The sequence below is a fragment of the Oncorhynchus keta genome, chromosome 18 (assembly GCF_023373465.1).
Source record: "Oncorhynchus keta strain PuntledgeMale-10-30-2019 chromosome 18, Oket_V2, whole genome shotgun sequence".
Classification (NCBI taxonomy): domain Eukaryota; kingdom Metazoa; phylum Chordata; class Actinopteri; order Salmoniformes; family Salmonidae; genus Oncorhynchus; species Oncorhynchus keta.
The window spans coordinates 6568524-6583523 of record NC_068438.1 but is presented as its reverse complement, the minus strand read 5'-3'; the positions used below and the strand labels follow the sequence as shown (position 1 = coordinate 6583523).

General features: G+C 47.1%; 1 protein-coding gene across 1 annotated transcript in view; it reads right to left on the bottom strand.

The window, feature by feature from the left end:
* Positions 1-15000, bottom strand: part of LOC118397137 (rho GTPase-activating protein 35-like) — a 93849-nt gene that overhangs the window by 24938 nt on the left and 53911 nt on the right. The window contains exon 2 of the mRNA XM_052467294.1: positions 4064-7879. Coding sequence (XP_052323254.1) covers positions 4064-7777 — 3714 coding nt within the window. The 5' untranslated portion in view covers positions 7778-7879. The remainder of the gene's footprint in view (positions 1-4063; positions 7880-15000) is intronic.

Here is a 15000-nt window from a genome sequence, read left to right as displayed (position 1 = left end):
CAACCCCAAAACGTATTGTTCTTGTTTTATGAGGCCCCATCCTTGCAATCTGTCTCTCCCTTTGTTTAACTTCTTTGGGGTAGGGGGCAGTATTTTCACGTCCGGATGAAACGCGCGCCCAGAGTAAACTGCCTGCTACTCAGGCCCAGATGCTAGGATATGCATATTATTAGTAGATTTGGATAGAAAACACTATGACGTTTATAAAACTGTCCAAAATCCAACCAGGAAGTGGGAAATCTGAGGTTTGTAGCTTTTCAAGTCTTGGCCTATCCAACATACAGTGTCTGTTGGATCATATTGCACTTCCTAAGGCTTCCACTAGATGTCAACAGTATTTAGAACCTTGTTTCAGGCTTCTACTGTGAAGTGGGAGAGACAAGAGCTGATTGAGTCATGGGTCTGCCAGAAGGCCATGTGCTCAGTCAGGCGCACGCCCGTGAGAGTTAGCTCCGTTCCCTTTCATTTCAAAAGATAAAGGAATTCTCCGGTCGAAACATTATTGAAGATTTATGATAACAACATCCTAAAGATTGATTATATACATAGTTTGACATGTTTCTACGAACTGTAATATAACTGTTTTGACTTTGTCTGGACCTAGTGCCTGCACATTTGGATTACTGTACTAAATGCGTGAACAAAAAGGAGGTATTTGGACATAAATGATAGACTTTAACAAACAAAACTAACATTTATTGTGGAACTGGGATTCCTGGGAGTGCATTCTGATGAAGATCATCAAATGTAAGTGAATATTTATAATGATATTTCTGACTTTTGTTGACTCCATAACATGGCCGGTATCTGTATTGCTTGGTCTCTGAGCACTGTACTCAGATTATTCCATGGTGTGCTTTTTCCATGAAGCTTTTTTGAAATCTGACACAGCGGTTGCATTAAGGAGAAGTATATCTTTAATTCCAATAACAGTTGTATTTACAGAGTATTTCTGGAAATTGATGTAGCTCTCTGCACTTTCACCGGATGTTTTGGAGGCAAATCATAACGCGCCAATGTAAACAGAGATTTTTGGATATAAATATGAACTTTATCGAACAAAACATACATGTATTGTGTAACATGAAGTCCTATGAGTGCCATCTGATGAAGATCATCAAAGGTTAGTGATTCATTTTTATCTCTATTTCTGCTTTTTGTGACTCCTCTCTTTGCTGTAAAAATGGCTGTTTTTTTGTGACTAGGTACTGACCTAACATAATCGCATGGTATGCTTTTGTCGTAAAGCCTTTTTGAAATTGGACACTGTGGTGGGATTAACAACAAGGGTATCTTTAAAATGGTGTATAATACATCTATGTTTGAGGAATTTTATTTATGAGATTTCTGTTGTTTGAATCTGGCGGCCTGCACTTTCACTGGATGTTGGTCAGGTGGGACATTAGCGTCCCACGTACCCTAGAGAGGTTAACTGATTTGAGAACAGTTTCACCTTTCTAGCCAATTGCGCATTGCTCTCTTACCCCCTCGTTGGAGAGAGTGAGAGAGATAGAGAGAGAAGAGAAAGAACAAGATAGAGAGAGACCTCAAGTCAGCCAGACACAGTCTGAGGTGAGTGTATATGAACAGGGAGAAATGGGTTAGTTAGCTTCCACTGTGTACTCACTGCTGAGGCGCAACGGCAGCCAGGCAGAGACAGGACTGGCTGATTCCACCCTGACCTCAGGTCAGATTTACAGGAACACTCTTTGTTGATTATAATGAACCAAATGTGCGGTGCCCTAAGGGCACGCTAGGCTACAGCTGGTTCTATAGTGACCCTCATCAATAGAGAGACAGCTGATCTGGGAACCTGATGACCTTGTTTTGGCTCCCATTAAGTAATAAAGACTCTAATGTAAGTGGAGCGGGGGCACAGGCCCCAGATCAGCCCTACGGCTGTGCTCTGCAGTAAGGGGAGTAGCTAGCTTAGTCCCATTAAGCAGTTTAGTTTTATTTGTTTTGGGTGGTTAAATTAAGTTCCCCCTATACTGGTTCCGCCAACTAATTCTCTCTAGATGTGTGATGTTACGGAGCATCATTCAGGATATATAAAACACTCATATAGTTTATGGCGTAAAGGGACATCATCACTGTGTGTGAAAACATAAATCGCCTGTCCTCCCTCCTGACACCAAAGGTAATTATCACCCACCCACAGCCAGGCAGGCAGACACACAGCGACAGGGTGGTTTGTGTCTCTCCCCCAGCCAGTCTAATCATATACACTGCCTTCGCTCCCACTTAGGTGGCACTTATGTCAGCCTTTCTGTGTGAATGGGAACTATGGCAGGCAGTTACGACTGACGGCGCTGGGTCAAATGTTTCACTGCAGAGTGTCTGAGGAGAGGGAGGGTGCAGATTGTGCAAGAGAGGGGAGGGAGGGCAAAGTGAGGCTGACGCCCATGTCTGAGTCCGATGTTCCCTCAATCCCTCTTCATCAGCAGGGAGGTTAAAGAGAGGCGGAGTCGGAGAATGAGGAAGGGAAGGAGAATGTGTGGGAGGAGGAGGAAATAAACCCAGGGCATGTCCCACTAGTCTCTGGGCATGTTTTGCTGAGGCACTAGAGCACTACTGAAAACATGCCGCACAGCTGGACCACTCAGCTGCCAATCACTCTCTATTCCCTTCATTCGGTGAGACTGCCCCCTATCACGCTCTTAGGGCAGGTCTGACTTCATGCACTGATGCAACAGGGAACTCTCCGGATTAGAAAGACAGCCCACCTGGGCACAGGACATGTCATAAACCTGTTGGGTTTACTCTGCACAGATCTACTTACCGAAGGGAACGTTTCAAAAAAGAACTAGCCAGCCTATGGGACTGCAACTAGGGCTGTAGCAGTAACAAGGTTTGTCATTTGGGATGAGTGAGTGGGTTCGAGCTAGGGATGCTATTATCTGAGATCAAACACAACTGCTGTACAGAGAGACAGTGCGGAGGGGGGAGAGGGGGCGGTAAAATAATTATCTCTTTTTTTACTCTCGTTAATGCCCTCGTTCACGTGGCCCGCTGAAAGAAATGGCCAACTAAGCTGGCAAACATGTAACTTCAGTTTTAATGGTGCTTGTGTCAAATTATAATGAGCCATGTCAGCATGGGTTAAAGTTTGAAAATTTGTCCATTCGTGAAATAATGACAGCACCACACACATAAACACATGTACATTCAGAGCAACACATTAAAACAGTTTCTCTGAGCTGGGTGAGATCAATAGCTGAAGTTTCCCTCTGCTTCCGGGCCATGATTGGGCAGGTTTGGAGGACTCCAGCGGCGCAGGAGAAAAGTAGGACCACAGAGTGTGAGAAGGCAGAACTGATTTAAAGACCCTGGAAGGAAAGCTAGACCTAGACCCTCTATAATAGAGCCTGTCAGACTCAAATCAGATGGGCCCCAGTGAGCAGAGAGACATGACACAGAAATCCCTAGGTATAGATGTAATGAAGACAAGCACAGAAGCCTCCCTTTGGCAACACACTTAGAGCACAGTGCTAATTCCTCTGAGCTCAGCTCATATACTCACACAGGTGATATACACTGAACAATGCAACAGGAAACGCTGCTGCTAAGTCACTTTGATAAAGGCGGTAAGTGAAGACAACAATATTAAACAGATGAAACTCATTAAAGTAGTCTATAATAGCTTGATAGCACATTGTGCCCGAGTGGCGCAGCGGTCTAAGGCACTGCATCTCCAGTGCTTGAGGTGTCACGACAGACACCCTGGTTCGATTCCAGACTATATCACAACCGGCTGTGATTGGGAGTCCCATAGGGCGGCGCACAATTGGCCCAGCGTTGGACGGTGTAGGCCGTCATGGTAAATAAGAATTTGTTCTTAACTGACTTTCCTAGTTAAATAAATACATTTAAATAAAAACAATATTAAGTCATTCATAGGGGGAAATCTCAATGAATCACATCAGTTTCTCTCTTTCTCTATGTGACCGGTATGAAGAATAAAAACTGAAAGTATGCAATCTGATGTGACCATATTGATGAACGATACACACACAGACACACAAACAAACAAACACACACCCACCCACCCTGGGGCACATACCTTGGTGTTTCTGCGCAGGCTCCTGAGGATGTTCCTCCTCTTGGGGTCCTCACCCTCCTCGTTAATAGAGTTGTCCCCCTTGTGCGCCCCGCCCAGCTCCTCTGGTGCCTTGGGTGGCCCCAGCTCGTCGTCACTGCCGATAGAGAAGCTAGTGCGGAAGCTGCTGAACTTGCCCAGGCGTTTCGAGCGGTCGCGGTACAGCCGCGGCTTCACCCCCAGAGCAGACATCTTCCGCCTCCGCTCCAGGGAGCTGCTGTCAGCCTCGCTATCCGAGCCATTGCCCCCACCGTTAGAATGCTTGTTGGCGTTGCGGATGGTTATGATCTTGCCCTGAGTGCTGTCGTGGGGCACCGAGTAGATGCTCTCCTCCTCCGTGGGCCGCTGTTTGATCACGGCATCCACAGGTTCGGCGTAGTCCGAGGGGTCGTAGCCACCGTCGCTGCCCGGCGCCCAGGTGACAGCAGGCGGTAAAGAGCGGCGGTTGGTCCCTTGCTGGTCCATGTAGGGCCCCAGGTTGACTTTCCGTACAGGGGGCTTGGGCCGTACCTGCGGGGGCACCTTGTTGTTGAGCTTGCTCTCGAAGGTGCTGATCTCGGAGATGACTGAGAAAGCGTCGCTGGACTCCAGGTCAGGGAGCTTGAAACCCCCCAGGTGGGAGGTGGGTGTACCATCGGGGTAGGGGGGCGAGGGCTCCACATCCTCCTCAGAGTCTAGCAGGGTGTTGATGGGGCTGGGGGAATTGCAGCGGGCCGGGCTCATGCTCTCAGTGGTGCAGGCCTCTGCTACATTATCGTACATGTGTGTGGCCTCCACTATGGTGCGTTTTTCCACAACCTCCTTCAGGAAGGGCTGGAAGAGGTCTATCCTGTGCAGGCCTCCCACCACCCCTCCAGGCCCACACACTACTGTGTTAAACCTGGCCTCGATCTCCCGGGCCAGCTCCTCCCCCTGGCTCACCTGCTCCCTGGCCGCTTCAGAGTCCGACAGCTCAGCCTGACTCTCCCCCACCGCCAGCAGCTGCACGGGGATGATGTCCTGCACCTCGCACAGGAACGCACACAAGGTCTCCATGGATGCCTTGCGCCTGGCCGAATACACGGCGATGTAGCCGTGCACCAGGCGGCTCTTCCGTAGGGCAAATGAGGAGTGGAAGGAGAGCAGGGAGAGGTCGATGGTGTGCCTCTGAGCCCCCACCGTGAGCTCTAGGAGCACGGACGTGCCACTGCTCAGGCTGGAGGCCGGCCGACAGTGCTGGGGCAGCAGGAGAGGCGAGAGGAGCTGCTCCACGTCATAATCGTCCCCACACATCAGGCACATGACTATCCGCAGGTCTGTCTCGGGGATGGGCTGGGAGTGACAGTCTCTGAAGGAAGGGGGTAAAGGAGGGGAGCTGCTGCCTATGCTCCCAGGGGGCCTACGGCATTCTAACAGACCTTTTAACACCTGGTTGATCTGCTTTTCGTTCACATTGCGTCCATAGCCTACCCCAGGGGAGGCGGGGTCTAGGTAACCACACTGTAGCTTCCCAGCCACCTGCTGCCCCTGGAGGATAAGTGTGTGAGCAGTCTCCCCCCCAATGTCCCTGACAGACCCTACTCCCCGTTTGGTGACTAGGAGCAGGTTCATGGGCAGCTGAAATAGACTGTTTTCCCTTCGGCCTAGCGTGGACTCTCTGAGCTTTTCAATGCTCTCCACAATGTAGGATAGTGACTCCTTAGAGTTGTAGAGACACAGGACGCCATGGGGGGTGAAGGTAGGCGTGTGGAAGGAATTGACCGGCAGCCGAACGTTGCCCTCTATGGGCCGGAGGGACAACTCATACATTTTCCCATCCAGCACGTACCGGTCGTCATTAGTGCACAAAGCCCTGATCTCATTGGCCAGTTCTCTACCCAGGCCGTCTTTACCCAGAATGACCAGGTTAATCCGATCTGCATTCCCGTCACCCGGTTTATGGCTATCAAAGAAGGAGTATCGTGTGGGGAACTTGGAGGCTAGAACCTGTTCGATCTTACAGTCCACACAGTGGGGGCTATTTGGGCAGGTCTCCTTGGTGGGGTGGTAGACAAAGTGGATATGCTTGAGAACCAAAGCGTCCCTCTCTGCCTGTAACTTCTGCAGGGCCTTGAACCTCTGCTCCTCCCCCAACACCTCCTGGATGGCCCCCATCTTCTCCTTACTTGGCTTGGCGTCTACCTCCAGCTCATAGAAGAGCTCTGAGTATTCCAGCAGCAGCTCCTGGAAGTCCTCCTTGGCTCGGTCGATGATCTCCTTCTGGTGCCTATTGTAGATGTCTAGGTACTCTTGTTCCTCGAGCCACTGGTAGAAGTCTTCATTCATGATGAAGCTGCGTGCCTCCTCCCAGGGCTTGCCTGCTGTGATAAAGGGAGAGGCACTGAGCTTCTCCTTGAACTCCCACTTCATCTCCGCCTTTTTGCGCTCGTTTCTCAGGTGCTCCAGGTGGCTCTCATAAATCGTCTCGGCCACAGGGGTCTCCAGGAGATCCTCTGGAATCCTCTCGTCCTCCATGTTGTCTATGTGTGGCGTGGTCTCCCAGGGGGTGTCGTCCAACACAACGAACCATTGGGAGAAGTCCCGCTTGGTCTCCAGAACCTTCTGGACCCCGGACCAGCTCAGGTGGTCGATCTCATCCAGCTCAGGGACTAGGGAAACCAGTGCCTGAGGCAGGGTGCTGAGATAGACCTTCCGCCTTCGCTCAATGTGCTCCTGTTTGAGCCTGTGGACGTGCTGCTGGAAGAGCTTCTTGGCTTTGGCCGTGCCCTCCAGGAAGACATACTCCTTGTACTCTGGGGAGGTCTGCATGCGCCGGTTTATGTTGGGCCACGTCTCATTGTGGTTCTTCACGATGCGGCTGACCTGCCATTCGTAGTGGTCTTTAGCCGAGGCGATCTGCTGGCTCTGCTGCTTCAGGGCCTCAAAGTAGGGGATGATCTTGGGTTTGCCCCGGCCCTTGTCTATCAGCTGCACCAGGGTGAGGAAGGCCAGGTCTACGTTGACGTTGGAGCGTGCTGACGTCTCCACCACCTGGAGGTTCTTCTTGGCCAGGGCGAAGGTGTGCGAGTCCTTGATGTAGCGCTCCACCCCCTCGTCGCACTTGGTGAGCACCAGAACCACTGGCTTCTTGTTCTTGGCTAGCTGGTTGTAGAGATTAGTGATGAACTTCATCTGTTCATCAAAGTTGCGGTTCATGCCCCTGCTGACGTCCACACAGAGGAGGAAGCCATCCACCATCAGCTTCCCCTCAGGCATCTGCTTCTGCTCAAAGTCCTGCTCCAGCCCAAGCTGGTCTGTGCAGAAGTACATCAGCTTTTCTGCCGAGGCCAGCTTGTTGGAAGCTGCCCTCTTGATGTAGGGCTGGAGGGCTGTGGAACGGTGCGGCTGGAACGTCTGGTCATCAATGAACTCTGTCTGTTCCACCACATGCATCCGGCACTCCGGCCCCTCCTCCAGCACCCGCCCCGTTTCCCCCCAGAACAGGAAGTGGTCATTGTTCACCACGCGTCCTCCGAAGTCGCTGGTGCTTAGCACGGAGGTGTGGTCCAGGTAAAAGTCGTCTGCGCTGGGACGGACGAAGCGGTTGCACAGGCAGGACTTGCCCACACCACACTGCCCCTTCTCTTTCTCTGTGCCGGACAGGCCCACCACGACCAGGTTGTAGGTGGGCGCCTTTGCATCTTGCTTTTTTGCCATCATCGTCGAACACAGACACTCATCCTGCCATGCCCACAAGCTCTAGGGAGGAGGCTGCAGGACGGTCTTTCCATGCAAAGATTCTTACTGGCCTTGGGTCCGACTCTACAAGAGAAGGAGAGAAAGGTAGATTTTTAAAATAAATAATATAAAAGACTGTGGGAAAGACTCATTGTCATTATTTCAATTCATTATTTGTAGGCTGTCCCATGTCTCATTTAAAATTCCCACATCGTTGCTGTGTGATGTTAGTAATGTTTCATCTGTGATCCCATTTCACTGCTGAATGTTTCCTGAAGAGATTGAGGTCAGAAGCAAAGCTGTTGGAATGCTACAACTTACTTAAGACAACTGCAGTACAGTCAGTAACTATTAACTGATGCATTCTTTCATATTTAACCTCTTTTTGACATTCTGCTACCCACCATACTAAAAGTAGTTTTCCTGAGGCTTGTTTGCTACATTTTTCCCTGCTTTGTACATTTCAAAACAGCAGAACAGGATCTTATGTGAGGATACATAATTATCTCACATCTAACAGTGTTGTCTTTAAGCCAGCAGCAGTTCTACAAGACGCGATGGTACAGTTCTCACTAACACACAAATCCACATACGTAGAGAAAGAGACTAATTGGGCAACTAGGGAAGCCCAACTGCCTTTCAAACGGCTGCTTTGAAAGTTGGCTGCTTTCCTCTCCACAAAAAAAACAACAACAACATTTTCCTCTGGTTCCTGAAAAAAAGACTCCGCGGACAAATTGGACTGGCTGATGTAGCATCACTAATTATGATCTGAAATCGCGTGTCTCGTAACATTTACCTAGATGTAATAGCTGTTCAATTTGGTATCATGCTGTCTGGAGATATCACTTGCGGATGTTTCTTTCCAAGACCCACACACACTGTTCTCAGAGCAAGCACTTTCACCACTACACAACAGATTCCATTGGCAGAACACAGGCCTACAAAATCATAAATCGAGCTCCTATTGGTAGAACTGAAGGAGGGAGATAACATTCATACCATTTTGATAGACGGGCCCTTTCTAAACAATCAGGCTTGTAGGGAACAAGAAAACCACTAGACAAAGCCCCAAAGCACTAAACACAGCTGTGCACAGCAAAAAGAACCCACACCCAGTCCATGTTAATTCGTCTATGTATTTAGTAAACACATTAAAACCACTGTTAACGATGAATGAACGGGGCTTTTGAGGCATGGTTTGGAGAATACTTACTACCCGCTGAATTGAGTTAGTCATAGAGAGTCAGTGTGAAGACAGAACAAAGAGGGAGAGAGAGAGAGAGAGAGAGAGAGAGAGAGAGAGAGAGAGAGAGAGAGAGAGAGAGAGAGAGAGAGAGAGAGAGAGAGAGAGAGAGAGAGAGAGAGAGAGAGAGAGAGCGAGAGAGAGAGAGAATCCAAAACTCTGTAGATAATATATACACACCAAGACCACAGGTAGGACGGCTGTAGGTTTAATAGTAGAAAGGGGACAATAAAATGGGGGATTCAAAAGTTAGTGGAAAGCAAGTTGTATCTACCCAGACTCTGTTTACTGTAACACTACAGCAACACTCACACCTACTACACTAGGTGCATAAACAAGTGGCAGCGCAAAATAGATCAATATCAAAAGGAATTTCTTTCTTTTTTCATATTTTTTTTTAATATATTTGCAGAGTAAAACATGTATGAAAAATGCATCAAAAGGGGGCTGGCTGAGAGATCCAGGAACAACCAGTCTCTGTAACGAAGGGAGGCTGAGTGTGGAGCTTTTGCCTGGGCTGCAGGTTGATAGAGAGCTGGTTGGTGATAAGACCTGGGCAGCCATGGTTAATTCATGGTCCTACGTTCTGCTGCAGGGCTCGGGGCTGGCTGGCAGTGATTAGCCCGGAGATCAATGAGCCCTTCGCATAGAACAAACAGCACAGAGAGGAATGGAGGAGAGCAGGACAACACACATTTTGCAGACACTCTAATCCAGAGCGACTTACAGTTGTAGTGCATTCATCTTAAAGTTGGAATCCTTAATGGTGAAACGACCACGTCCGACATTACAACGACAAAGAAGTTGGGGGAAACACGTGCCCCCCCGTGAGGCAGAAGAGCACAATATAGACACATTTTTCAGGGACCATGTAGGACAACACTCCTCAGCTCAACAAACAATAACAATGGTGGCGGGGCGGGCCAGTGGTTCTGTTTCCCCCTACTGCAGATTACATATACAAGATAACTAGGTGAGACAACCACATCTCAGTCGTAGTAAGTACATTTTTCTTCAATAAAGTAGCTATCAGCAAAGTCAGTGCTAGTAGGGAAAGACAAGTGAAATACATTATTATATATATTTTTTTAAATGTATGGGGGGTAAGATGTCTTATTTAAGATATTCTTTGAAGGGTAGGGTTTCAGACAGGAAGTTGTCAAGGAAGTGAGTTTGTGTTCATACAGGGCCTCCCGCCCCGCCTACCGTTACCCCGATCACGTCAATGCGGAGCTATACGGAGCCCTCCCCAACGTTACAAAATGTGGGAGGCACACAGTGACGCGGTGTGGAACTCAATCTGGCTTCTGCGTGCGCCTCCGCAATTGCGTCACACCCTCCACGCGGAGCCTCCGACCACATGTTCACGGATCAAGCATAAATTGGCTTTGAGCCATGCCCACTGCAGGAGCCCCGTGCTCAGTTGACAGAATGTTCGACAACACTGACAGGGCATAGAAATTGAGAGCGTAGACAAACGCATTCCCCCGTGGAATAAAGAGCCATAACCATTCCAGTTTTATCTGACCTTCAGTATAACGCCGTCGTCGTCATCGGCATATTACATATTAAACTGGCCTGTGACCCGCTTTAAGCTGAGCCTAATGGTAGGCTAATGGTAGGCTTTCGTCCTTGCTGCCTGTCTACTTACTCACCGACCTGGTTCAGATCAGAGGCACGAGAACCCATTAGTTCATTAGATGTACAGTATTTATTAGTCCCCCGTGTTACACTACCACTGATGATAGTACGCTGATGACAATTCCTGGGCTGACCTATTCCACTGTGGTAAACTGGTGGCACATAACACCACGAAGCAAAGAAGGCAGGCTTATAAACAGGGTTGTGATCTGAAAATGGTGTCGCTATGCAAGAGTGTTGCTATGGCATGTTTTATAGTAGGGCAGTTCCACAGAAAAGGAATTGCGCCGAGACTCAGATTTCTCCCTTTAAAATGTATGCCATGCAAAAACCATTCAACAAACCATACAACTATGCACAAGGGCTACTTTTAACAATTGACACTAAACATTCTACAAATGCAGATGCAAAGTTCGGTAACATAATTTTGGTAAAATCTCCATCAGTCTTTTGGGCCCACGTTTTCCAAGAACGTAATTCTCCGAATTAAGGTTCAACCAAGTCTGCAGAAACACTGGGGTTGTCAGCTATGACATGAGACATTGACTTTGAGAAAAAAAAATGTTGGTTATTAAACTACAGTAAATGAAGTGGATTTACACCCGGTAATGGAACTGTGATAACGGAATTTCATCATGGGTCCCTGTTCTGTAATACACAGAAAGGCATTATTATGGATATGAATGTCATTCTCTTACATTTACATTTAAGTCATTTAGCAGACGCTCTTATCCAGAGCGACTTACAAATTGGTGCATTCACCTTATGACATCCAGTGGAACAGCCACTTTACAATAGTGCATCTAAATCTTTTAAGGGGGGGTGAGAAGGATTACTTTATCCTATCCTAGGTATTCCTTAAAGAGGTGGGGTTTCAGGTGTCTCCGGAAGGTGGTGATTGACTCCGCTGTCCTGGCGTCGTGAGGGAGTTTGTTCCACCATTGGGGAGCCAGAGCAGCGAACAGTTTTGACTGGGCTGAGCGGGAACTGTACTTCCTCAGTGGTAGGGAGGCGAGCAGGCCAGAGGTGGATGAACGCAGTGCCCTTGTTTGGGTGTAGGGCCTGATCAGAGCCTGGAGGTACTGAGGTGCCGTTCCCCTCACAGCTCCGTAGGCAAGCACCATGGTCTTGTAGCGGATGCGAGCTTCAACTGGAAGCCAGTGGAGAGAGCGGAGGAGCGGGGTGACGTGAGAGAACTTGGGAAGGTTGAACACCAGACGGGCTGCGGCGTTCTGGATGAGTTGTAGGGTGATCTCTTCAGGTGATGTATCCTACACAAAGGTATAAATATGCAACATCCTCCTTTGGGTATTATTGTACACACTGGCTATTATTTTAAAATGAGCCCTGCCCCTAAACAAGAACGAATTTGGTTGGTCCGAATCAAATCTGAACCAATCGTAGACGTCTATATTTCACAAGTTTGGACATCATACGTTGTTGACCTTTTGCCACTTCCTTCTTCGGAAAAATAGGACAGATTTTTGTACTTGTCCGAAACCTCAAGTCACTTGTACCCCCCCCCCCCACAAAAGATGTCTAACACCATGGGCCAAAAAGGTAACTTATAATTGTGTTGTATGCTGCAAGGAACCACTTCCATTGTTTTTGAACCTTCATTAGTATTACTGCTATTGACAATGGAAGGCTGCTGGTCTCTGATCCCATGTATTATATCTCCTGCCGTTGTGGCCTTGAGCAAGGCACTTAACCCCCAACAAAGGAAAATACTGCACTGATAGAAAACACATGTGGTCCGGCAAACCTTCACCTGGAGAGCTACTGGGTGTGCAGGCTTTTGATCCAACCCTGCCCAAACACACCAGAATCAGCTTATCAAGATCCTACAGAGAAGATGAATTATTTTACAATGTGGTGTGTTTGAGCAGGGCTGGAGCTAAAGCCTGCACTCCCATTAGCTCTCCTGGACTCTCCAGGAGAGCTACAACATTACAATTACAACAAAAGACTTCTTGTCTTTGTAAAAATAATTCACTCCTTCAATGAACCAGGGATCAAATGGCTACGGTAAGGTAGTTAACTAAGATGTTTATCGATTTGTAAGGTTAAAATATTCAGTGTTCAGGGGTGATCTTGGTATTTAATTAGGATGCCCATTAGCTGTTGCAAAAGCAGCAGCTACTTTTCCTGGGGTCCACGCAAACATGAAACAATACACAATACAGAACTTTAATAGGCAAGAACAGCTCAAGGACAGAACTACATCAGAAAATGGTTTAAAAGGCACACGTAGCCTACATATCAATACATACACAAACTATCTAGGTCAAATAGGGGAGAGGCGTATCTTGACAGCATAGGAGTTACTTGTCAATTAGGCTATTCTAAGAATGGTTTTATTTTTACTTTGTACACTTGAGAGGTCTTACAACCAGAGTAAGCAGCATTGGTTTCATCAACTGTGCATCCATAACAAATGCGTGTTGGCCATTTGCGGTTATACACAGGTGTTGGTGGAAAGTTATTTTTAGAAAATCAGACATGACAATAATGCATGCTAATAGCTAAATAGTTAACATTTTTGGGATGGAAAATGGATGAAAAATGCATATATACAGTGCCTTGCGAAAGTATTCGGCCCCCTTGAACTTTGCGACCTTTTGCCAAATTTCAGGCTTCAAACATAAAGATATAAAACTGTATTTCTTTGTGAAGAATCAACAACAAGTGGGACACAATCAAGAAGTGGAACGACATTTATTGGATATTTCAAACTTTTTTAACAAATCAAAAACTGAAAAATTGGGCGTGCAAAATTATTCAGCCCCCTTAAGTTAATACTTTGTAGTGCCACCTTTTGCTGCGATTACAGCTGTAAGTCGCTTGGGGTATGTCTCTATCAGTTTTGCACATCGAGAGACTGACATTTTTTCCCATTCCTCCTTGCAAAACAGCTCGAGCTCAGTGAGGTTGGATGGAGAGCATTTGTGAACACCAGTTTTCAGTTCTTTCCACAGATTATCGATTGGATTCAGGTCTGGACTTTGACTTGGCCATTCTAACACCTGGATATGTTTATTTTTGAACCATTCCATTGTAGATTTTGCTTTATGTTTTGGATCATTGTCTTGTTGGAAGACTAATCGCCGTCCCAGTCTCAGGTCTTTTGCAGACTCCATCAGGTTTTCTTCCAGAATGGTCCTGTATTTGGCTCCATCCATCTTCCCATCAATTTTAACCATCTTCCCTGTCCCTGCTGAAGAAAAGCAGGCCCAAACCATGATGCTGCCACCACCATGTTTGACAGTGGGGATGGTGTGTTCAGGGTGTTGCTTTTACGACAAACATAACGTTTTGCATTGTTGCCAAAAAGTTCCATTTTGGTTTCATCTGACCAGAGCACCTTCTTCCACATGTTTGGTGTGTCTCCCAGGTGGCTTGTGGCAAATTTTAAACAACACCATTTATGGGTATCTTTAAGAAATGGCTTTCTTCTTGCCACTCTTCCATAAAGGCCACAGATTTGTGCAAAATACGACTGATTGTTGTCCTATGGACAGAGTCTCCCACCTCAGCTGTAGATCTCTGCAGTTCATCCAGAGTGATCATGGGCCTCTTGGCTGCATCTCTGATCAGTCTTCTCCTTGTATGAGCTGAAACTTTAGAAGGACGGCCAGTTCTTGGTAGATTTGCAGTGGTCTGATACTCCTTCCATTTCAATATTATCGCTTGCACAGTGCTCCTTGGGATGTTTAAAGCTTGGGAAATCTTTTTGTATCCAAATCCGGCTTTAAACTTCTTCACAACAGTATCTCGGACCTGCCTGGTGTGTTCCTTGTTCTTCATGATGCTCTCTGCGCTTTTAACGGACCTCTGAGACTATCACAGTGCAGGTGCATTTATACGGAGACTTGATTACACACAGGTGGATTGTATTTATCATCATTAGTCATTTTCTGGAGAGAGTTTGCTGCACTGAAAGTAAAGGGGCTGAATAATTTTGCACGCCCAATTTTTCCATTTTTGATTTGTTAAAAAAGTTTGAAATATCCAATAAATGTCGTTCCACTTCATGATTGTGTCCCACTTGTTGTTGATTCTTCACAAAAAATACAGTTTTATATTTTTATGTTTGAAGCCTGAAATGTGGCAAAAGGTTGCAAAGTTCAAGGGGGGCGAATACTTTCGCAAGGCACTGTATATGTATATACACACATGTGTATATATATATTTCTTAATTTTTAAAAGATAGACTTTTGGCTTTCATTTGACACGCTCCTATAAACTTCACATGTTGGTGCTTATGGGTCCTTTTACATGGAAATGACCAGTAGTAAAAATACTGGAGTGCCAAGGA